General features: G+C 45.3%; 1 protein-coding gene across 1 annotated transcript in view; it reads left to right on the forward strand.

The window, feature by feature from the left end:
• LOC144784078 (elastase-1-like) overlaps positions 1-24,066 on the forward strand; it is a 168,836-nt gene that overhangs the window by 96,936 nt on the left and 47,834 nt on the right. The window contains exons 5-6 of the mRNA XM_078662769.1: positions 10,409-10,545; positions 11,635-11,780. Coding sequence (XP_078518895.1) covers positions 10,409-10,545; positions 11,635-11,780 — 283 coding nt within the window. The remainder of the gene's footprint in view (positions 1-10,408; positions 10,546-11,634; positions 11,781-24,066) is intronic.

Genomic DNA, 24,066 nt, shown 5'->3' on the forward strand with positions numbered 1-24,066 from the left:
TAAGAAAATAAACAACTAGCTAAGCCAGAAAAACTAATACATTCAAAATTAAGTGGCAGTATCATATGTATACATAGGAAAATGGGAATTTCGATCCAAAATATTCCGCAGCCCTCAGGTCACTGAAAGGATTTTAAACCGTCCTTCCATATGCACATTGTTGAAGGATCAAAAATACCATATTTGAATCCAAGACTTTGTAATTGTTGGCAAATGTCAGTGAATTATTTGCGAGTCTTAACAGTTTCTTAAGCCAAATTCTGATGAATGAAAATTTTATTGACATTTACCATTAATAAGGGAATCTCCCGTGCTGCCTTCCTTATCAAAACCAAATGGTGGTGGCATAAGACTTTAAAAATCATTTGTCATGGTTTAGTAAGATGCGGATTATGATGAGAAGGAATCATGTGCACTTTATCAATCTCAAATTCCTCAGGGAATTTAATGCACAAAAGACCAGGTAATAGGTGTTCCAAATACACCCTGCAATCATTACCTTTTGCATCTTTAGGCAAACAAAAAATATGCAAGTTTATTGACTATTATGATTTTCCAAGTCAAGAAGAAGGTTCGATATAGCAGATATCTTAGCCACAACTGGTGAGAAAGAATCAATTTTAACTTTATTGTCTTGGATTTTAATTGCAGTGCAGATATTTTCATTGACATACTAGCCATATTTTTTCATGAGTTCTTAATTTCTGTCTCAATAGTATCAGTGGAAGAGCAAATTGCCTGAATCTCATCAAATAGCAAAGACAGAGAAGGTTCAGCATACTCCACTACTTTAGATTTTACAGGAGGAGGAGGAATATTTTGTTTCCTTTCATTATGCTGTGCTTGATTATTTTTAGTCTCTATAATGCTTCAAATACATTTCATCAGCCAAAAAGAAACAAATATGTAGGAGAGGATGAACAATAAAGCAATTCCTTCAAACAGAGAGGTGCAGCAGCTATAACTGCCTATGGGAGTGACCAGGTCGAAGCCTCGTCCTTTCCCAGTGTGTTACTCCACGCACCTGACAGGAATTCTGGGCTGTGTCTGCCTGAAGATGTCAGAGAGGAACCAGGAAACAAGAAACACCCCTTCTAGCTAGCAGAGGGACCGGAAAAGCTCCTCACCATTAAGTCGGATCCTTAAATGATGCCACCAACAATATTTAACAAAAATCAGACTAGGAATTGGTAGAAAAATCGTCGTTTAAGGGCTGATGTGGAGAGAGCTTATCGTGGGGGGGGGGGTGGCGACCATCTTGAATTGCGAGATTGCACGTCATGGTGCCGCCACCATTCTATAGGTTGCGTTTCCCTCAGATGTTCTGACTGGCTCTTTGAGCCCATCGAATCCGTAGCGGTTGGCTCTATGAGCGCCAACCATCCGCTGGCCATCAAAATGTGGCGGGCGGTGAGGTAGGGTCCAATGGCAGTGGGACCACCCTTGACAGGTTATATATATATATATATATTGTAATAACAATCCCTAATGTAATCGGACATCCAAGATACAAACGGGCTCGGATTCTAAGGTTCGGTGCTTTTAAAATTTTTTATTGCTCATTCCATGCCATGAAGCATTTGGGCCTCCTCGGGTGACATTGATAACATACAATTGCTCTGTGTCATTGTTCACATTTAAAATAAACACATTCTATTCCCACGTGATTTACCACACGATAGGCATTGAAAACAGATATTAAAAGAACACTATCATAGTTGAAAAAACAGACTGCTGGCTTTCTTCTATTGCATCCATTTGGGACTTAATTAAATTACAAACTGCATGACAAGTAATGATGGCAGGCATATCTTAAACTTGTATACAGAGCCCAAATGCTCTAATGTAAAAAAAATGCCCATTATAAAATTAATCCATCCATCTACAAATACATTTCAGTTTGACTACATTTGTCTGTTGTTGCAAAATAAAAATGAGTTATAAAATCACAGACTTGGATTCTCAATTGGATTTGCATACACTTAATATCACAATCAATGTAAAGCACCAATGCTTGACATAATGCAAATTACAAATAATGATAAAACTTCATAAAGTTCTGATTCAAAAGGGGTAATATCATCAAAGCCTTCATGGACAAATAAAGTGCTAAAATTGAAAAAGTGCAATGTGCTACATAAGTTTTGGGTGTAAATACAGTACATGCTACCCAAGGGAAGGTATCAAGTGGCAGAGAAAACTTTATCTATTTAACAAATCTGAAAAAAATCATTAATATGGTACAAACATGATATTCTAATGCTCTAAATAACATCCAAAGTCATTTCATAGGGATCCTGGGCATTGCATCAACCCTTTAATATAAAATGCTATATTAATAACCGAACAAATATGACCATTTTAAATATGTTTATATATATATATACCATGGTATTTACAAAAATATTTATGAATACATTTTTTCATTACAAATTGTGCAAATCTCCGCTATTGTTCAGGGCATTTGGTGATTTGGAATCCAACTCTAAAATGAAACTTGACTTAAGTTGGTGGAGCGTTCTTTCTCTATTGCCACCTCGTCTAAGAGGTGGCAATGATCCAGTTACAAAATATGTAAGGCATTTAAGATCATTGTTATGTTTAAGTGTAAAATGTCTTGCAACTGGGTATGTGGGATTGGAATTCACTATTGCCTTTAGATGTTTAAGGATTCTCAGGTGCACCTGCAGCTTCGTGCTACCAACATAGCACAGCCCACAGGTGCATTTAAGAACATACACTGCAAACTCAGTTTGAGAGTTGTAGATTTTCTTTCAATTCCACAGGTTCAGGGCTAAATGGTGATGTATTGCAAAGTATTGTTATCAAATCTACACATCCTTCAGGAGCTGCATTTGTAAAACCCCTTCTTAGGGGTAAACATCCATCACAACGCGGTCAATACACTGCGGTGCTATTACGACGCATCTTTTACAATGCAAGTCGTTACCACGACTTGCTCTGGAGGGCGCTCTAGACTAAGGAATAGTAGATTTACTTTTCCAACACCTTCCCTACTGTACGTAGGCTGGTGTTGGAATAGTAAATCTTACTATTCCTAAGTCCGGCACCCTACAGTGCAAGTCGTGGTAACGACTTGCGTTGTAAAAGATGCGTTGTGATGTACCGCGATCATTTTGATCGTGTTGTAAAATCATACAACCTTTCTTAGGTGTAAGCCGAGTCGTCGTGGTTCAGGACTACATTTGACCAATGTATTTCTCATGGACAGAGCTCACCGGAAAGTGAGGGTAGGCTTATCTGGCAGTAGTCGGTCCAAAACCGCATCTGTTAAAATAATAGGCCATCGATTATTCATAATTGACCTAATTTTCCTTTCCTGCTGGCTATAGGTTGCAATAAGCCTGATCTTAGATTCCTCGCCTTTACTGGCAGTACTGGTCTTTAGTTTGGAATCAGGGCTAAGTTGTGTTGGAAACAACATGTTCTCCCTAGGTATCTTATTTGCTTTACACATTTTCCTGTTCTATGACCTTATTGCTATAACCCCATTCCAAAAATGGCATCTCCTTGACAGAGTTCTAGAACATCATCAGAACTGCAGATCTTACGCAGTCTTAAAAACTCCCTGTAAGGGATGCTATTGATCAAATGCCTAGGGTGAAAACTGGACTCATGCAGTGTGGAATTGCCTGCTGTAGTTTTGCGATGTAAAGTCAACTCCATTTTATTGCCAGCTATGTAAATGTGTACATCCAAAAAATCGATAGAGTGCTCATCGATATGTGTAGTGAACTCTAAATGAAGTTTGTTATTGTCCATCCCTTCTGAGACAGTCCCACTAGATGTTGAATCACTCTGAACACCATCGTCCCCATCAAGGTTGAGGGCCGTACTGCACAACTGGCGCCACTCCATGAGTTCTGCCTGTAAGTTATCATCTTTGTTAGTTAACTGCATGTGCGTTTCTTCAGCTAGGGCCCCTTCCCTAACATCCCATAACCATGTGGGGATATTCAAACATCTGTGTCCCTCCAATTTATCGCTATTCCGCGTCTGGCCAGCACCAACATGCGCTGCAACAGTTTATACACTATTTTTCGTTTTTTAGGTTTGCGTACATAGGCCAACAAACATTGGAATGGTTCTTCTTCAATGGGTAGACCCATACTTGTTTGCACCCTTTGCACAACTTGCGCCCAGTACTGATGCCTCTCAGGGCATGCCCTGCCAAGTGCAGAAAGCCTGTGTTGTTTGCCCTGCAACTTAGTCACTTGCTGTCATTAGTACTCGAGATACGTCGCAGCTTCAGCGGGGTGAGACAGGTGGGGTGTAAAAAATGATAGTGGATCAGTTTAAACCTGGTGTTACACTATACTGTATGGGTGACTTCGCAAATAGTCAACCAAGTACCATCCTCTATGATAATATTAAGGTCCCTCTCACGAGCTGCCTGTGACAAGGGTGAGCAAGTGACAGAGTCCCTTCTCATAGCCTTATACAGAAGTGACATCAGTCTGCGCCCAGAGCCACAGGTTAGGAGCAGGTCCAGAGTATCCGTCGGCTGGGGGATATCTGGACATTGGCACCAGGTAATTCTCAGTACTTCCTGGATCCCTCTATATTGAAGGAAGGGTCCCTGCCCAAGTGTAAAACTCTCACATGCTTGCTTGAAGATTAAAAACGTCTCGTTGGGATACAGATCCGCGAGCACCTCACGCCCGTCCTCCATCCAAGCCTGAAACGACATATGACTACTAATGTCTCTAAACGGGCCCAATATCAAAATGGGTAATTCCCTGTGGAAAGGTGCATGTCTCAACTCTCGTACCACAAATTGCTGCCAAACAGCCGCAGGCCTCGTGTTGGAGCTGGGCCGCAAAGTAGTATAAGTCAAAACGCGGGGCCTCTAGTCCGCCCTCCTCGTACCTGCGCGTCAGTGTGGTTAGAGCTACTCTGCTACGTCGACCAGCCCACAGAAGTGAAATAAGAATTGTGTTAAGTTGCGAAAAAACTTATGGTATATTTTGTAATGCGTATAGGCACCTGGGTAACATCACCATTTTTGACACTACAAGTCTGCCCATCAGGGACAAAGGTAAGGTGTTCCAGAATGCCACTGAGTGTCTAAGGGCATTGAGGACCTTGTCAAGGTTTAAAGCTACCATTGGGCGTCATCTAGAACAATTCAAACCCCTAAGTAACGAAAGTGAGCTCACTCCCACCTCATTTCCAAATCTGGAAGAGCTTCAAATGGTTCCGCAGCCCTCGCCGCTAGGGGGAAGATCAGGGATTTATTTCAGTTAAGTCTGAGTCCAGACACCTCCCCAAAATGCTCGAGGCGACGGATAAGTTCTGGGACAGCCACATGGGGGTGTGTCAGATAAAAAAGAGTGTTGTCTGCATTCAGGGAGATGACGTGAGTCGTGTTTAGGATTGGGTTGTTAACATTTATAACAGTAAACATTTCGTTAAAAAAATAGGGAAAATATAGGAGCAGTAACATTGTGTAAGGTTCTGAAACATAATCTTGATTAGATAAGGAGTATGTAAAACTCTAGAATGATATTGATTGTTTTAAATCTTCTATTTTGGGGGTTGCAGGCATCCCCTATTTATGGTTGAGATTAAAAGGAGTTTTAGTACTTTTATGTTGGTGTTCTGCATTCAGGGAAGGGTTTTTTGGATTCTTCCAGGGATAATTATTGATAAGCTCTCTTAGGTGTGCTTTATACACTTTGCCATATGGTTGGTACAGTGCGAATGATTATGCTATAAACCAAATTTGGTCTCTGTTGAGTTGCTTTCCGCATGTAAAATTTGTCTGTTTGGGCATGTTTAGGCGGGAAAGGATAGATATGACTTATAGAAGGGGCTTGTGGTGGTGTTTCATAGGTTGTGAGTGGTAGAAGTGGAAAGTGTGTATACTTTGGGAGATGACAGGTACATAAATAAGAAAGGGGAAGAGCCACTGGCACCCAGTAAGCCACTACGTACAACCAATTTCATCCCTGACTTTGATTGGCGTGTTAAATATACATTATCAAAACATACATTTAATTGCATGAAGAAAGTTCATGCGTTATGTGTTCCTTCATGTTATTCAAGCATTGACAAACATAGGGGCATATTTACAAGCCCCTGTCACCACCAGGGGCATCACGTTTTTTTGACGCTCCAGGGGCATAGCACCATTTTCCATATTTACAAGGTGGCTTATTGCCACTCTGTAAAAATGCCCCTTTGTATCTCAGTCCTCATGCCACCTTGTGAAAATGTCCCTTTGTGCCGCATTCCTCTGCAGCAAAGGAGCGTGCAATGGGTGTTGCAGAGGCATTCCACGTCAACACTCGTTGCTTTTTTACACTGACCCAGATTGTCAAGGCTGAGGTAGCACCAAAAACTAACACCAGGGAATACCTGGTGTTAGAATGGCATACGAGGAGAAATTATTAATTTCTCCTCGTTTTTTGCTCTTTCTGTGTGTTGCATTCTGCTGCACTCATGGAAAGAGCAAAGCGCCTTTCAAGATTGTTTATGTGCAGGAATGTATCCCTTCTTGCACATAAAAAGTTGCCCCTGTAGCGCAGACACCCCTGCAACATGGCAGCAGGGTGCCTGCGCAGGCACATGGCAGCTTTTCTTGCCCCAGCGCTAGGGGAAACACGGGGGTGCGCTGTATTCTTGTGAATTTAGTGCATCCCTGCATTTAAAAAATGTCAGAGCCAGGTTTTGCCAAATTTGGTGTAGCAAAGCGCTCCAACAATATTTCGCAATTATGCCCCATAGTATGTCAACTTCCATGACCCTGAAACACACTAGTGTAATTGACACGCAGTTTCAAGTTCTGTCTTCGCTTTCAAGGAACATTGGGCCTGATGTACAAAGCCTTACTAGTAAAGCACTGTGTGCCAGTTCCTCACCAACTGGTTCATGAAGTGGCCTTCATTTTGCGTTGCAACTGCTAATCCTTCTCATTGCAAAATCTACCTTCTAGGAGGTACCGAAATCCTCCACCTCTTGAATATTAATGAGGCAGGAGGGATTTGGTGACTCCTCTGTTAATACCTGTTAACACAGATAGGTAGGCTTCCAGGGACGGCACACTTCCTTTCCCTACATTCACATTACTTCCAAATCAACTTTGTTAGAAGGAATGACATCTGGGAGATCAAGCAGTGGTCCTCTATACCACTGTCTCATTCCCTACGGCCCTTTGCATTGATTTCCAAAGGGGAATCTGTCCCATGCTGACAGCTTCTCATTGTAAATCAGAAACCAACTAAAATTCAACAACTGATCAATGGCTTGTCAGTCAATGCATTTCATGGTGACTCTCAAAAAGGAGTGTGGTGCCCCTCCTATTTGAGATTTGCAATGAGTGGCAAAGGCTAGTTTGTGTGTTGAAACATCTTTTCCAACTCACAAAGCAAATCTTGTACATTTTGACTGGACTTTATGGCCACAAAAAGCTTTTGTACATTAGGCTTAGTAAAGATTTTGCATATGCATGGTAATATTTAAAACAATACATCATTTTCAATTCCCATCCTAAAAACACATTTTTCAAGCTGGTAGTACACATTTCTCTAGGGCCCTGGCCTACAGGTTGTTCTGCTTGGATGGTTGCAATAGAAGTAAATGAGAGGGATGTGAGGGTAGGTGCTGCTTGGTGGAGTTGTATGTGTTGGTTTTTGGCAATGTGTCTTCAAGGATGACCATTTGAAAATATGTTGTTGAACTTGTTGGAAAGCTCTTGTAAATTGATAAAAGGATACTAGGTTTATAGCATCTGCCAATCTTATGATAAACATCTACTAAATTGTATTTCCCCCTAATCTGGACAAAAAATAAAACCCCAAATAATTCAACTGCTTTTCCTGGCCACTATCACCCTTCCTCCACAGCCTGTAAAAAGAACCTACAGAGCACAAAACTGCAATACATCCACCATAAAAATAGCCTGCTGGTTCCATCTCATCCTCCGTTGAAAGCCCATAAAGTAAAAAGAAATATTCATTGCACTACTCCTCAAATTTGCCACAACAAATCCCAAGAAACAGCATGTCCCTAATTGAAATAAATGTGTATTCTTGTATAGTGTGTAATTCCATCACTTACACATTAGCATATATTACGAGGCCTATTGGCTTTGTCAATGAATACTCCACTTACCATTGAATCAGCAGTTCCTTTATTCTATTATCACTATACGTTTTCCAAGAGATTACTATTGGTATTTTTTTTCCTTGAGATCTGGCGTTACCTTTTCACTAAAATATGTATAATGCACTTACATATAGGTCCTTATTACACACGTATCGGTATGGGAACTGCTCGACCTTTTACCTAATTATAATGCGACCGCACATGGTGCAGTCGCAAACTCCTATTTCCCTGTGAGAGCTTGTGCTGCGACGATAAACCGCCTGTAGCACAAGCTCTCAAAGAAATGGGAGTTTGTGTGAAACCCTGCACCGTCTGGCAGGCACCATGCCACGGTGCAGGGATACACAGTGGGCACCATAGGTGCCCTATAGGCCCCCAACCGGAGGCCGCATGGTGAAGAGGGCCCTGCTATGGGCCCCCAATGTTGCTTTCCGACAGGCTTTCCATGTTGGAAAGTCTGACACAGATAGCCTGTTCTAAACCGACATCATAATCCCAACGGCGAACCATTGGGATTACGTGCCTGTCTCCGACCATTTCAACTGCTTGCATTGTAATTTGGCGGTTGAAACTGAAACAAGCCTCATAAAAATCAGGCTCTTAGTGGCTTTCTATATTAAATTATCCTCTTTTATCTCCTTTCTTCCTTTTGTCTTTCTTTTTTCCTGTCTTTTTTTCCTTTGTTTTTCCTTTGCTCTTTCTTTTTTGCTTTATTTGTTTTTTCTTTGTTCTTTCCTTTATTCTTTTTCTTTCTTTATCTTTCTTTCATGCAACCATTCATTATTTAATTTTTGCTTCTTTTACTTTTCTTTCTTTCTTTTTTTTCTAGGGGCTTTCAGACAATGCCAGTCTGAACGACATTTTTAGGTCTATGTTAGCCAAGACCTTTCATTTTACTAAAATTATGTGTATAACATAGTTACTTACAGAGTTGTCAGCCAGATGTCCTCCGTTAATCTGTGTTTGACGTCACCCACTCCCGTATGCATTGAGGGGCAGTTTATCAGGGATGTATGTCATTACAACGCATACTTTCACAACACATGCCTTTACCACCCAAGTTTTACAACGCAAGTCGTTACAACGACTTGCGTTGGTGGGTGCTGGATAGTGAGTAGTTTAATTTACTATTCCAACTCCAGTCCCCGTGGATAGTAGGGAAGGTGTTGGATAGTAAATTAAACTATTCCCTATCCTAAAGTGCCCCCCAGCGCAAGTTGTTGTAATGACTTGCGTTGTAATAGTTGAGTGGTAATGGTATGTCGTTGTAATAGTTGCGTTGTAATGGTTGTTCACCGTGTATCAGCCCCCTTCAGCCATTACGAGTTAGGTTATGCTGCCCTTTCACAGGGAACACATCCACAAAGTAGATCCAGTCAGTGCCAAGAAGTACTAGTTTGTGGGTTTTTTTAGACCCAAAAAGTTTTGCATGTTGCAAATTATTTCTTTTTTTTTTTTGGATTGATGAGGGCCAGCATGCATCCAAACAATAAAGCTTTGCAAAAACCATGACAATACAAAAAAAGAATTGTCAAAGGCTGGTGGCTAAAGCCAGACCTGTTAGCTTAGACAATGTTTGTCTTGTTATGATGAAAACTTGCCTGTTGATTGCACTGCTCTGTTTTTCAGGTAGGGCATTTTCTTGCTGCATATTAGCTCCCTTTCTTTCTTTCTTTCTTTCTTTCTTTCTTTCTTTCTTTCTTTCTTTCTTTCTTTCTTTCTTTCTTTCCTCCATTTTTTCTAGAGGCTTGCAGCCAATGCCAGACTGAGTGACTTTTTTAGGTCTATGCTAGCCAAGACCATTTGAATTTTACTAAAATTATGTGTGTAATGTAGTTACTTATGGGGTTTTCAGCCAGATGTCATCCATTAGTCTGTGTTTGGCATCACCCACTCCGGGATGCATTAAGAGTCAGTGTACCAGCCCACATGTGCCATTGGCTGACTTCATTACGAGTCATGGCCTACTGCACTTTCACACGGAACACATCCAGAAACAAAGTAGTTCCCGTCAGTGGCAGGGAGTACTATGGCAATGAGTGTTTTTTTAGACCAATAGAAGATTTATATGCCTGTTGCAAATGATTTTGTTTTAAATTGATGAGAGCCAGCATACATTAAAATGATAACGTTTTGCAAAAACCATGACAAAACAAGAATTGGCAGAAGGCTGGCAACCAACGCCAGACCTATTGACTTTGATAATGTTTGGCTAGTTATGATGAAAACCTGCCGCATTCCACAATGAATTTGTTGATTGCGCTGCTCTGTTTTTCAGGTATGACATTGCCTTGCTGCGTCTGAGCTCCCCTGCTTATAATAACGGCTTTGTTGCACTAGCTGCATTACCGGCTAAGAACAGCAAGTTGTCCAATGGTTTTCCCTGCTATGTTAGTGGATGGGGCACGACCAGTCGTAAGTGTTATTAAATATATGCTCTTTGACAGAGTAGGTGAGCATCTAAAAAAAAGACTCTGCTTAGATCACATCAAATATGATACTTTGATGAAGTGTTTGGTAGCAAACATCAGAAAATGAAGGGACAGGTGGACAGTAAAACGTGACAATACACCTGTTTCAAGGAAGGTTTTTGAGTGATCATGCTGTATGTTGCCCATATTAAGTTGTCTTTTGACTATATTGGTGATAGAGATGTACTCAAGTAGGGGAATGTGTTTTTTAAGGGAGATATTGAAGGTGCTCAGGTGGGAGGATTTCAGTTCAAGAGGGAAAGAAGTCCAGTGGAGAGGAGCCAGGAGGAAGGTGATCTCACCTGTGAGTTGGCACAGGAGATGGAAATAGTGTGGCTCTGTTGAGTTTGGAGTAGAGGATGTTGGTAGGGAAGTGGTTGTTTTTAGTCTGGGCAAGATTGATAGATGGCACTGCTATTCAAGAATTTGAATGCTGTTAAAAGGAGCTTGCAGAAGGACCTTTTGTCCATTATGGACTAGAGTGTCTGATGTTAGTAATTGTAAATAAAGGTGACCCTGGGAAAGTTGAATATAGTGTTGATGGTGAAGATACACACTTCATTAAAGGTTATCTCTAAATATGGTAGTCAGACTTCCACAAGGGCAGCAGAGTAAATCCCTACACTGACCTGTCCGACCAGCCACCAGACGCTGATCCCTTTAGTATTTGCTCCACATATTGGAGAATGTTTGCTACAACCTAGACTAGAAGTTTTCTCTTTTCGGCAAAACTATAAATACAGTTAATATTTTTGAAAAACACTGTCTTAATTAGAATTATAAAAATATATATCTCTTTCATCGCAACTATGAACTAGACACAGGCTTCTGGCCTTGCAAAATTTTAAGAAACACTGCTTTTTCTAAATAATTCCTTTATCACAATTCCCTCTTACACATATTCATGCTGGACATACAGAAGCTTTTATCTATGAACACAAAGTCAGACCTTTTACCTGTCACATCATTTAAGTTGCTCGTTATTTGCTTGGGCCAGAATTGACAAGCGCCACTGTTAATTTTTCTCTTTCAGCCTATGGAAACTATCCTGACAAACTGCAAGAGGCTTTGCTTCCAGTGGTTGAACATTCCACCTGCTCTCAGCCCAACTGGTGGGGTCAGACTGTCCTGGATACCATGGTGTGTGCTGGCGGGGACGGGGTGAAGTCTGGATGCAGTGTAAGAGCTTCTGATATTACAATTGGTGATAAAAACACAGGTTTGTCTCTCACAAGCTCTCTAGTTATGCTGAGCTTGCAGCTCCCATGGGTAGGTTTGGCATGTGTGTCACTGCCACCCAGATGTCCAGAGGGAATACTGTACAGGGAACTTTTATGACAGACCAAAGCCTCTAAACGGATGGTGGGACTAGAACAGTACCCATCTGATTGTCTCACACTCAGCCCTTTTGACCTTCAGTGGGTCTGGCCTATTGTCAAATATGTCATTTTTCCAGTTGCGGACTGGCCTACAAGAAAATTAAGAAAATTTCCCACAGGCCTGTTTATCTGATTCATTTTTTATTTTAGGAGTTTTATATAGCGCTAGCTGGACCCGAGGGTATCAGAGCGCTTTACAACATGTACGGTCAGATGCAGTTATGCGGTACAGATATTATGATAGTCCATGGAGGATCGAGGCGCGTATTGTTCAGATAGGAGGGTGGGCAGGCGTGGGGCGGGTAGAGTGACGATCCTTCTGGACGAGCGTCTAATTCGATTCTATACTTAGCCAGGTGGGAGAGACCGAGAGGTTTTCTGGGTCCAATTCAAAGTTCACCATCAAGAGAATATGGAAAGATGGAGAACCGTGACAGGAGCAACCTTGTATCTTATCGTTTCGCTCGGGAGCGGTCTAGGAAGAGGACTTTGAGCAGGTTCTTGAATTTAGGGAATGAGGGGATCGTTCTGATGTGGGGGGGATGGAGTTCCAGATTTTAGGGGCTTTACCAGCGAAAGATTTGTATGCGGTATTCTGCTTGCGAGTTTTCAGGGGGATGAGTAGTAGAGTGTTGGAGCTCCTGAGGTTCCAGGACTGGCCCGCTCTTTTGAGTTTAGCGGCTAAGTATTCCGGTTTGCCTGTGTGCAGGGCTTTATGCGTGAGGCAAGCTGTTCTAAAGCTGGCTCGAAGATCCAATGGGAGCCATTTAAGTTCCATGGGTGCAGGAGAGATGGAGAGATGTGGTCGAATTTCTTAGTTCCTGTGACCATTCTTGCTGCAGCATTGATGTTGTTTTTAGGGGTGCTAGGTGAGATTTTGCTGTTCCGGTCAGAGCTACGATCCCATAGTCGATTCTGGAGAGCACCAGTGCTTGCGTGGCTTGTTGGAGATCTTTAGGAGGAAGGAAGGGTTTTATTTGATATAGTAGTTTCAGGTTGAGAAAGGCACTTTTGGCGGATCTCGAAATGTGTTTTTTCAAGTTCAGTTTCGGGTCTAGAGATTTTACCGAGTCCGCTGGGGAGAGGGTACCATTGAGGACATCGATGGCTTTCAGCCATTCTTCAATTTGGGGGTTTTGGTCTCTGTTGGAGATGAGGAGTACTTCAGTTTCTTGGTTGAGTTTCAGGTGGTTGATTGTGAGCCAGTGTTGCACCTCCCTGAGCGTGGTATTTAATAGGGCGATAAAGCTAGGAGTCAGTCACATGTCAGGAACAGGCCTGGGCAGAGAAGTCCACTCTGTTTGCAGAGTTTTCTGCACTCCCAGGGCCAGACTGGGAACCGAAACCGACCTTGGGAAACTGCTCGCCTGGCCCCTGGGAGAGGGTTGGAGTATGGACGAGCAGTTTGCTATGGCCAGTTTCAGACGATTTTGTTACAGGGGGCTGAAATTGCCGTCCCCCAGTAACAAAAACAGCGCCTGGGGGTCCCAAAACTGGCCCCCTACCTGAGAGCCCACCAGGGAAACGCCCAATGGGCGAAACAGCCAGTCTGACCCAAGGCACTCCGCGGAGCACCTGGCATTCCAAAAAACTCTGCCTGAGTTTTTTCCTTGCTCACCAAAATTAAGTTGGTGAGCACGAGTGAGAAAAATCCAACACTAGACCACTTCCTAGCGAGATTGCTCAACGCAGGCATCCTTGAATGGTCGCTACCGCTCGCGATGAGAAACCTTCCATTCATGTTGAGGAAGCCACTATTGCAAACTCAAGGAATTGCCAAGTATCTCCCCTTTGACTTCCGGAGGGTGGTAAAACCCATCAATTTTGGTTTATTATTGGAATGTGCTGTGGGGTAGAATTCTTGCTTAGACAGCATTGTATCAGCACTTTTATTCTTTTAAGTACAAGATATAAGGCTTTTATTTATAATAAAACTTTACAATAATACTCAGTAACTTTAAGAAGTTTTATAGCATTTACAAGACGTTAAAAGGTCTACAGACTTGCCTCTTCAGGGGGAGTATCTGTTTATTGGTTTTTGATAGCATGCAAACAGAGGGGAAACCTGTGAGAGTCAGCAATTGGCATTAGAAAGCATATATGCCATTTAGGGATATATTACGATGTCACAGTCGCGGTCTCGGCACTGACCGACCCCCTGTCAGCGGTCCCAATACCGCAATTACAATGCAACTGCATACTCCCATTTCTCAATGTGAGCTTGTGCTACGGCTGTAAAGGTGCCTGCCACACGGTGCAGGGATCACTCGGCCCCCAACCGGATGCCACAAGGAGAAGAGGGCCCTGGTACGGACCCCAAACTCGCTTTTCATCAGGCCTTCCATTCCGGTAGTCCGGCATGGAAAACCTCTGGTAAAACGAGCATCGTAATCCCGATGGCAGAGAGGCCGTCCATTGGGTTTACGGGATGATCACAGACTGGCCGATGGGCTCCTTGAGCCTATCCAGCCACAATGACTGGCCGGTTTCAGTTCTGACCGCCTAGATTGTAATTAGGCGGTCGGAGGTGAAACAAACAATAAGTGTCAGAATCTCTCAGACCTCAGGTCGGAGCCTTTCTGACACTCATCGTTATCGGCCCAATTGTGTAAATGTACAGCAGTAGTGCTTCAGTTTCAAATGCAGTGTGAACAATGACAGTAACTGCAATTTGTACATCCTCCCTCCTTCCCCTCAGTCCCTCCCCCCACATTCCCTCCCATGAGTGTACTTGCAGAAGAATAAGAACATGTACATAAGTACAAAGTAAAATATGAAGTGTCAGGTGTAGTGCAGAGCAGCAGAGAGAGTGACTAGCATTGGACTTCCAAGATGTGGCTGTTTGGACAGCCACAAAGTGACGACTAGTCTAGGGAAGTTGAGATACAGGGGCTTCTGTTAAGCAAGGCAGTGAATCATCTTTTAGAGTCTGCATGAGTACATCCCAATAGTCAGCAAGAGGGTATTTCTGTAGTCTTGCACATTCTCCCTGCAGAGCCCTCAGCTTTCAGTCTCAGCCCAGTACTCCAAGTCTCTGTGCCATGTATTTTCCACAGCACGTAGGAAAGAAGGGAATTCCATCTCATGGCATTCGCAGTCTTAACAAGGACTAGCGTCACGTCAGTGACTTTTTTAGTGACTTTGGCATTTTTCGGCCGACAGTGGATACCTAGCATAGTGGCTCAATGTTATTGAGGTACGGTCTAATGGTGGGATCACTGACAGAATATAGAATACAAGAATATCGACTTACCAGAATATCAAGGTAAAAATATAGAATGACAGAATATTGACTCCCTATCTATAGACAGGTAAGTGCAAAAATATCGAATAAAAATATAAATGTTAAAAATATAGAATGATAAAATATTGAATTTTTTAAATGTCTTAAAAGTAATATTTAATTAATTAAATAATAAATATACGTATGTAAAACATACACAAAATTCATTAAAAAGGTCACAATTAATAAATAAAACATGTACAAAAAATACAAAACATACATTTTCTTTTTATATATATATATATAAATCTAATAATATTAAAAAGTAATTATTAATTATAATTTTAAAATGTTAAAAACATATTTTAAAATAAATTACATATTTCATTCTTCGGCGAAACGCGTTGTGAATAAACTGTACCTCCTGGATTTGGTGACTACTTTTCTTGTCCTGAGAGCGTGTATAATTGACTTTGATTTTTTGATAACATTGGATTGCCGGAGTGACTCCGCTGGCGCACACGCCACCTTTCTCGGGTCGTGAAGGTACAGAAGGGGTAATTGGTTCGTGGATATATATATATATGTATAGACCTATAATATAAATATAAAAATAAATTATATATAATAAGTTAAAACATTAAAAATATATTTTGTAATTAATATTTTACAGTACATTAAATATAACAATAGTGAAAATGTTGCATAACGTAGGGGATAAAATTACTATTCGCACTCCAGCGAGTAATACAGCAGGGAAAGTATTGGATAGTGGGAAAGTAAAAATTACTATTCCCCCTCCACCGAGTGCAACAGTAGGGAAAGTGTTGGGTAGCGGGTGGGTAAAAATTACTATTCCCACTCCAGTGAGTACAACAGTGGGGAAAGTGTTGGATAGCGGGTGGGTAAAAATTACTATTCCCACTCCAAACAGTGCAACAGTAGGGAAAGTGTTGGATAGCGGGTGGGTAAAAATTACTATTCCCACTCCAACGAGTGCAACAGTAGGGAAAGTGTTGGCTAGCATAGGAGTTATACTTTCTATTCTAACTCCAGAAATTGCAACAGTAAGGAAAGTGTTGGATAGCGTAGAGGTAAAAATTACTACTACCACTCCAGAGAGTGCAACAGTAAGGAAAGTCTTGGATACCATAGGGGTAAAAATTACTAGTCCCACTCCAAAGAATGCAACAGTAGGGAAAGCATTGGATAGCGTAGGGGTTAAAAATAACAAATTTACGAATGAAAACATTTTTGTAATTAAATAATGAAGTATCATAAATTACCACTAAACTAATTAAAAATACCAATAAATAAAAATGAATAATCACTTTAATAACATTAAATTACTTCCCACCCTATTCCCCAATAAACACACAACCCACTCCACATAAAATTTCACATAATTGGGGGGGGGGCGTGGCTGAAGGCATCAAGATGGCGGTCGCACTCTAAGAGTGCTCTGGACCCCTTTGTCCTCGGAAGCTTGTTTCCGGTCCAGGGAAAACATGGCTTGGCAGTTCGGGCTGGACTGTTCCCATGAGGCACAGGGTCAGACTGATTTGCATATAGCCATGTCTGAACTGGGGTGGCAGAGTGGGCTAAAGAACGGTGATGGATTCAACCCAGATCTTTTGACTGGGTGTGAGTGTTTGATTAATTCAGATGCTCCGTCCATCACCACCCCCTTTGGTACCGCTGGACCCCTTTGTCATCACCTTGTATCCCACGGACATCGGCGCCTATCCGCAAAACTACCTAACGGAATTCTGTGCCCCAACCGGCGGCGCTCCTCCTTTAGTGCTGGCACAGGGCATCTAAGGCCTCCTGAGTGTAGCGGCCTGCTGCGGCTGGTCAGGGCCTACCTGTCTCCGCGAGCATGGCCCCTTTGTTGGCGGGGCAGAGGCGCCAGCTGAAGAGTGACGCCGGTGCAGGCCAGGCGGCCGGCGACACTTGAGGGGTGGGCCGCTCCCACAGCCCTGGTTCGGCAGGTGGCCCACGCTCCAAGGGCCGGCCGACCCTGCTGCATTCTGCGGCCCCTGTCATCTGATCGGCCAGTACGTTGGCTGGCACGGGAGGGACAGAGGTGGCGGCAGTGATGGAGACCTGCGTGACACGAGGCAGGGCGGGCTTTCAGCAGCGGGACCTGCTGCAGACCTTGCGGTGAGTGGGGGGTCTGGCTGTCAATTTGGGCAGCAGGGCGGGTGTGGGAGGCCCTCCTCCCGCCTCTTGCTTTGCCCCCACTCGCTGAGCTTCAAGGGACGCCCTGTGCCTTTGATCCAAGGGCTGGCTACAGATCGGAGGGCCTGGGGCGGCAGAGCTGGCAGTCCAGACCCAAACAGAGGAGGCGGCACTGGGTCAGGCCTCCCGCCGCCGGATCGTGTCCTTTGCTGAATCTCCCTCATTCCATCTCGGAGGTGGGGATCGGCTGCATTATCGGGCAGCGGTGAGTGGGGCCCCACTCTCCCACGCATTTATCTTGCTGCAAAACTGTGCCCCCTCCAGTACTGGCACTGTTGAATCCGCACCAGCGTGGGCCCGTATGGGGAGCGATAGTGGTGGTTGGGTCCGGCCCATGCTTGGCATACTCGGCCATCTTATCAGGTGGTGACGGACGCTCCCTTGCAGGCGGGCCTTTGACGAGGTGGCCCCCCCAGCTGCTTGACCTTTGGGCATGTTCGGGCCCCTGCCTGCCATATCTCTTGGGTGGCAGTTGGCTAAACACTGCTGCTGTGGGGGTCGGTCCGGGCAAGTTTGATCAGCGGTGGGTCAGGCCCTAGGTGGGGGAATTTTCGGCCACCTTATCGGGTGGTGCTGGGGAACTCGGCGTCCTTAGGCTGTTTGTGGAGCAGGATCCTTCCGGGCCAACTGGTCACTCAAGAGACCCCGGGGAAGACACTGGAGATACCCCGGTCTGGACGGGGGCCCGGAGTTGTGCCCGTGGGATCCGCCGAGCCTCCGGGCCCCCCCCCCAGGATCTGTGACCGATGCTGTTGGTGCTGTGTCCTTACAGTTGATGGTGTCCCCTGATTAATCCCATCTGGCGAGGTCCTCGAGTTGCTCATGGACATCCCACGCATCTGCGGATCCCTGGACCCCCTCCCCCACACTGAAATTTCATCCCCCTGGTCTCTTGCGGCCACAGTGACATTGGGACAGGCCCCCGGACATGGTGAGCGATAGGGACCCCAAAAATACACCGGCCTCCACACAGACCAAAATGGACCGGTTTACTACTTCTGAGTCGGAGCCTCCTGGGGGGAGATGGAGACACCCCCAGCAAGATAAGGATCTGGCCACCATCCTCCAGGCTATTAGTGCCTCTCAGGTGTCCGTAGAGGGAAAGATTGGGGAAATCAAGGTAGACATGACCTTCGCAACACCACCGCGCGACTGACTGAAGACTACTCCCGCATCTCCATGGCCAAGGACCACATCTCCCAACTTAAGGATCAGGTTGCCCAACTTCGTGCTCGTACCGGGGAGCTTCACAGGCTCGCCGTAGATGCTGAAAAACGCGCATGTCGCAACAACCTCCGCATTGTTTGCTTTGCTGTGGACAGAGCCCAGGGGTCCTTGGCACCCAAGCCTCCTCCTGGTGCCCCACCCCCCCATCATCCTAAAAATCCTAAACTTCAAAGACCATGATGCCTTCTAATGGGCAGCCAGGGCGAGAAGTCCCCTCAGGTTCCAAAATCACGTCATTATGGTATTCCCAGACTACACCAGGGAAGTCCAGGACCTCCGGCGCTCCTACACAGAGGTCAAGAAGAAGCTGCACACCCTGGGCCTGCAATATCAGCTGCAATTTCCGGCACGCCTTTGAGACATTTTTCAGGGCAAAACACAATTTTTCGAATCTCCCCAGGCAGCATTTACATGGCTGACGGAGGAACGTCCCCTCCGCCCCGACACGAATGCTCATCGGAGCACACAGGGTCACAGCCTGTGGGGCCGGGATCACTGGGACGCCAACGTCTCATAAAGGGCGCCAGTCATGTGCTTCCACAATCAAATCCTTCAGTGTGGCGGCCACTGACCGTCGCGACTCCTCCAGTCAATCAGGCTCTCCACCGCGAAGCAGGCGCCGCTCTGCTGAGAACTTAATGGGCTTGTCCTTACCGCAGGCTCAGGTGGACATTCTCACACGCCCTCTATTTAGCAGCCATGTGGTCAGCTCTGGACATAGGACTGCCATCGGGGTGTGGCGCTACACCGGGGGGGGGGGTCACCAGACTCTGATGGACTTATATGTTTATTTATATTGCTTTATGCCGATGCACTGGTTATCCGTTCTTCTTGAGGGGTCCTCCACGCCACCGATCCAAGCGTTTTAGTTAAATGAGGGGTCGACAGATGCTTCTGTCTTGAAGTGTAGGGTGGGGGAGGGGAATGGGGGTGGTTTGGGATTGGGTTTTTTCCCTTTCGTTGTTCTTTTATTTGCTCTTATGTTTCAGCTTCCACGGACAGGTATATGCCTCCTCTGCAAAGAGTGCACTATCTCTTAGGGTGCGTGACCAACCGCACACATATCAGCCCTAGCTTGCACTCACACCGCCCAATTGGGTGGCGCGGCCTAGCCCCAGACACCACCCGCCATGACTGATGACACCATGACCAGGGCTTCCCTCCATGTCCTGTCGTGGAACATTATCGGTCTCCTGGACAGGCTGAAGCGCACCACTGTCCTGCGCTATGCACAACGCCTCCACATTGACATCCTTCTCCTCCAGGAGACACATCTCTTGGGTAACTGCTGACCCTCATGAGAGGGGTGGCCATCCTCATGAGACACAGCCCACCCTTCGTTCTGTCTCGGGTCATCCACGACCCTCAAGGCACATATGTGATGGTGTGCGGCTCTTTGACTGGGTCTCCTCTCCATCTTATGGCCCTATATTTGCCTCCCTCTATGCTTACGTCTACACTGGCACAGACCTCCACCCTCCTATAACCACTCTCCCCCTCGGCGTCATGGTTGTGGGAGGGGATATTAACGCAGTCTCCAATCCGGACTTAGACACAACGTGCCCTCCCTCCGCTGTCCGCATTGTGCAAGCAAAACAATTGAGGTCTTGGTCCGAGTCACTGGGCCTCTGCGATGTGTGGGGCATGTGGCACCCGCGTGCCACACATTTTACTCATACCTCCACAGCCCATCACACGCAGGCACGCATAGACATGATATTTCTCCCTGCCACTGACTGCTTGACAGTTGTAGATACTCATATCCTACCCAGGGGAATTTCAGACCACTCCCCGGTGCTCCTCAGTACGGGGACTCCCCCTCACTCGGCCCCTGAAACGTGGAGGATGAATGCATGGTTCCTCCAAGACAAAGAATTTAAGAAGACGGTAGGGAAGGAGCTTGAGCAATACTTCCTCACCAACAAGGGCTCTGTATCCTCTCCGGGGACCCTATGGGTGGCTGGGAAGGCAACCATTCGGGGCTTCGCGAAAGGGCAACTCAAAAGGCAGAGGCAGGAGGAACACCGGGATATCACCACGAAAGAAGTGCAGGCGCTTTGTTTGGAACAGTCCCTTTCCCTGCTTATGACGCCACCCAAAACCGACAACTAGCCCTTATCTGGTCAGAGATTAGAAAACTATCTATAGACACAGCCAAGCTCCTATGGGGGTCCTCTGTGGCAAGAATCTATGGCTGGGGAGAAAAAACATGGCACAATTTACACAGGCAGGCCACTTTTCCCAGGGCGAACCATATAATTCCGGAAGTGGTGATTGACCAGGGATCGGTATGTAATGCCCCCTTAGTCATGGCACACACATTTGCCAGCTAGTATCGGCGCTTGTATGCTGCACAAACTCCCGAATCATCGCTCTGTGTTCTCCTCGGAAGGAGCCGCTTCAGACTCTCCTGGTTGGAGACGGCGGCCCAGAAAGACCTAGACTGCCCCATCTCTAGAAAAGAAATTGAAGAAGTCATTTCTCCCACATCCCCGGGAAAGACTCCAGGACCAGATGGTCTACCCCAAGAATATTACCCGGCTTACCATGACACACTGGTGCCCCACTTGGCTGGCCTTTTTCAAGAAGCCCTTGATCAGGGCTCCTTCCCGCCGGAGACAGAAATTGCCCCTATTGTGGTCCTTCTAAAATCCCAGCCTCCCTCCCGTCACTGCGTGGACTACCGTACCATATCCCTCCTCAATAAAGAAATCAAACTTTATGCCACCATCCTGGCCCAACGGCTAAAGCCGTACCTGCCCATGCTGGTTCATCCAAACCAATGTGGTTTTATGTCCGCACGCGCGACCCATCATTGCCTCCGGAGGGTACAACTGGCTTTGGCCCACCGACACTTACTCACTCCCTATTTGGCCCTCCTCCTTATAGATTTCGAAAAAACTTTTGATTCGGTGGTTTGGGCATATCTCCAAGACATGTGGACTGAGATGGGATTCGGGCCTCAGTTCCGGGCATTGGCCCGAGTACTTTATGCGCAGCCACGGGCACGGGTGTTGGTGAATGGCGTCCTGTCCGAGGCCTTTCCCATTGCTAGGGGCACACGGCAGAGGTGCCCCCTTTTGCCCCTGTTGTTTGCCCTGGCAATGGAACCCCTGGGGGCCCTGGCTGACATCCGTGTTATGGGATGGGAGTGGCCAAACACAGAAACGGACAAGATTGCGCTCTACGCAGACGACGTCCTGCTCTTTCTGGACGAGCTTGATTCCTCAGAGCCGCACTGTCTCCAGTTGTTGCAGGCGTTTGGGCGAGTGTCAGGTCTCCTAGGCTGAACCCCTGGAAATCAGGACTGGTCCCACTTCACCTGTCAAGGGACTGTTACGATTGGCAGTCTAATATTCCGATCTGGCACAACTCCTTTAAATACCTGGGAATATGGATTACCCTCCTTCCGGAATTGGGCTGGTCCCTCAACGTAAAAAAGGCCAAGGAAGACCTTCAGAAATGGAAGACACTGCCCCTGAACCCTCTTGGGCCAGGTCGCCTTGTTTAAAATGTTGATCCTCCCCAGGTTCCTCTATGTCCTTCAGAATACCTCGTTTTGTTTCCCCAGATCCTGGTTTAAGGAGTTACTTACCTAATTTTTATGGGGCGGCAGGAGGTCGCGTCTGGCTCTCTCCACATGTCGGATCCCTTCTTTCGACAGGGACATGGGCATGAGGCATCTGTACCTCTACTTTATAGCCACAAGTTTGCTGGTGGTCCACGATTGGTTCAACAGGGGAGGGTCTGACCCGGCTACTGGCTGGAGTTGTGCGAGCTGGGATATTTTAAAGTACAGGCCATGTTGGACGGGGGACCCGTCCTGATCCAGCTGCCAGACGTGACACGTTCGGTATTCCTGGCTTGGCGGGCTTTGCTGCGCCTTACCGGCTGGACCGGAAAATTGACCCAATGCACCCCCTCTGGCAAGGGGCTTGGCTCCGGGTAGTGAGTGGTCTACGGGGGTTCAAAACCTGGGACCTGATAGGCATAACACAGCTTGTGGATGTCTGGGTTAGGGGCCATATGCTTTCCTTCCAAGATATGCGCACCGGTTATTCCCCGCACCCCTCCCAATTTTATAAATATTTACAGTTAAGACACGCCCTTCACATACACATCATAGATGACACTCGGCTCCCGGAATACAGCCCCACAGAGGCCCAGACGCTATTGGGGGACTTGGGCAGGGGGGCATCGCCAGTACATACCATACTTTAATCAACCGCACCCCCACCTCATTGGACAGACTGAAGGACCAATGGACAGATTGGGTGGGGCCACTGGATGAGATGGATTGGCACGATGCGTTCATGGCGCCCAATACAATTACCGCCTAAGACTAATCCAATCATATTACTTGCACGCCACTTACATCACTCCGGTACGCCTTCACTGAGCGGGCCACTTACATCACTCCGGTACGCCTTCACTGAGCGGGCCTACGCTCTGATGCGTCCTGCGCTAGGTATGGCCAGGCCCCAGCAGATTTTTTTCACGTGGTCTGGACCGGTCCCCAGCTGGAAAAATATTTGAGAGCCATTGAAGGGGAACTTACAGAGGTCCTTGGGTGGACAATGCCTCACGATCCACGACATTCATTATTGGGGATAACGGATGGGCTAGATGGGTCCCGGAACGATAAGACCTTCTTTAACACAGCTATGATAGTTGCCAAGCATGACAGAGCGGCAGAATGGATTTGTCCCAATCCACCAGCTCTGGGATAGTGGCGCAAGGGGGTGGACTAGTGCATGACATAAGAGAAACCTCTATAAGTGGCACGTGGATGCCCCAAGTAATGCCGAAGGGTGTGGGGTAAATGGCTGGGCGCTGTCGAAGAAAGTGAATGACACTTAAGTCTTCCAGTGGTTGTACCCCCGTGGGGTGCAGAGTTGGTGTCACATGGTGTCACATGGATTTTGATGTTGTAAATGAATATCTGCTATCCGTGATTTTGCTGATCTGTTTGTATGTGTTTAAAATCAATAAAAATTGAATATAAAAAAAACCACATACTTAATATAATTCATTATCAATCAATTAATATAAAGTAATCAGCAATTAATAATTAATTAACATTAACTTAATTATCAATATCAATAAATAATCACTATCAAAAATTAATGACCAATTAATAATTAATTCAATTAATATAAGTATCAATTTATCAATACCAAGTAATTACCAATTAATAATTAACAATAAATTAATTATCAATACCAATGAATACAATTTAATATTTACTTAATTGCAATTAAATTACTTCCCTCCCTATTCCTCTATAAACCCACAACCCTCTTCTAAAAATAGTACACTTTTAACATATTAACAAATTAATTATTACTATTGAATATCAAATTAATAACTATTAAATACTTTTTTACACAATAAA

Source organism: Lissotriton helveticus, chromosome 10, assembly GCF_964261635.1.
Source record: "Lissotriton helveticus chromosome 10, aLisHel1.1, whole genome shotgun sequence".
In the NCBI taxonomy this organism is placed as follows: domain Eukaryota; kingdom Metazoa; phylum Chordata; class Amphibia; order Caudata; family Salamandridae; genus Lissotriton; species Lissotriton helveticus.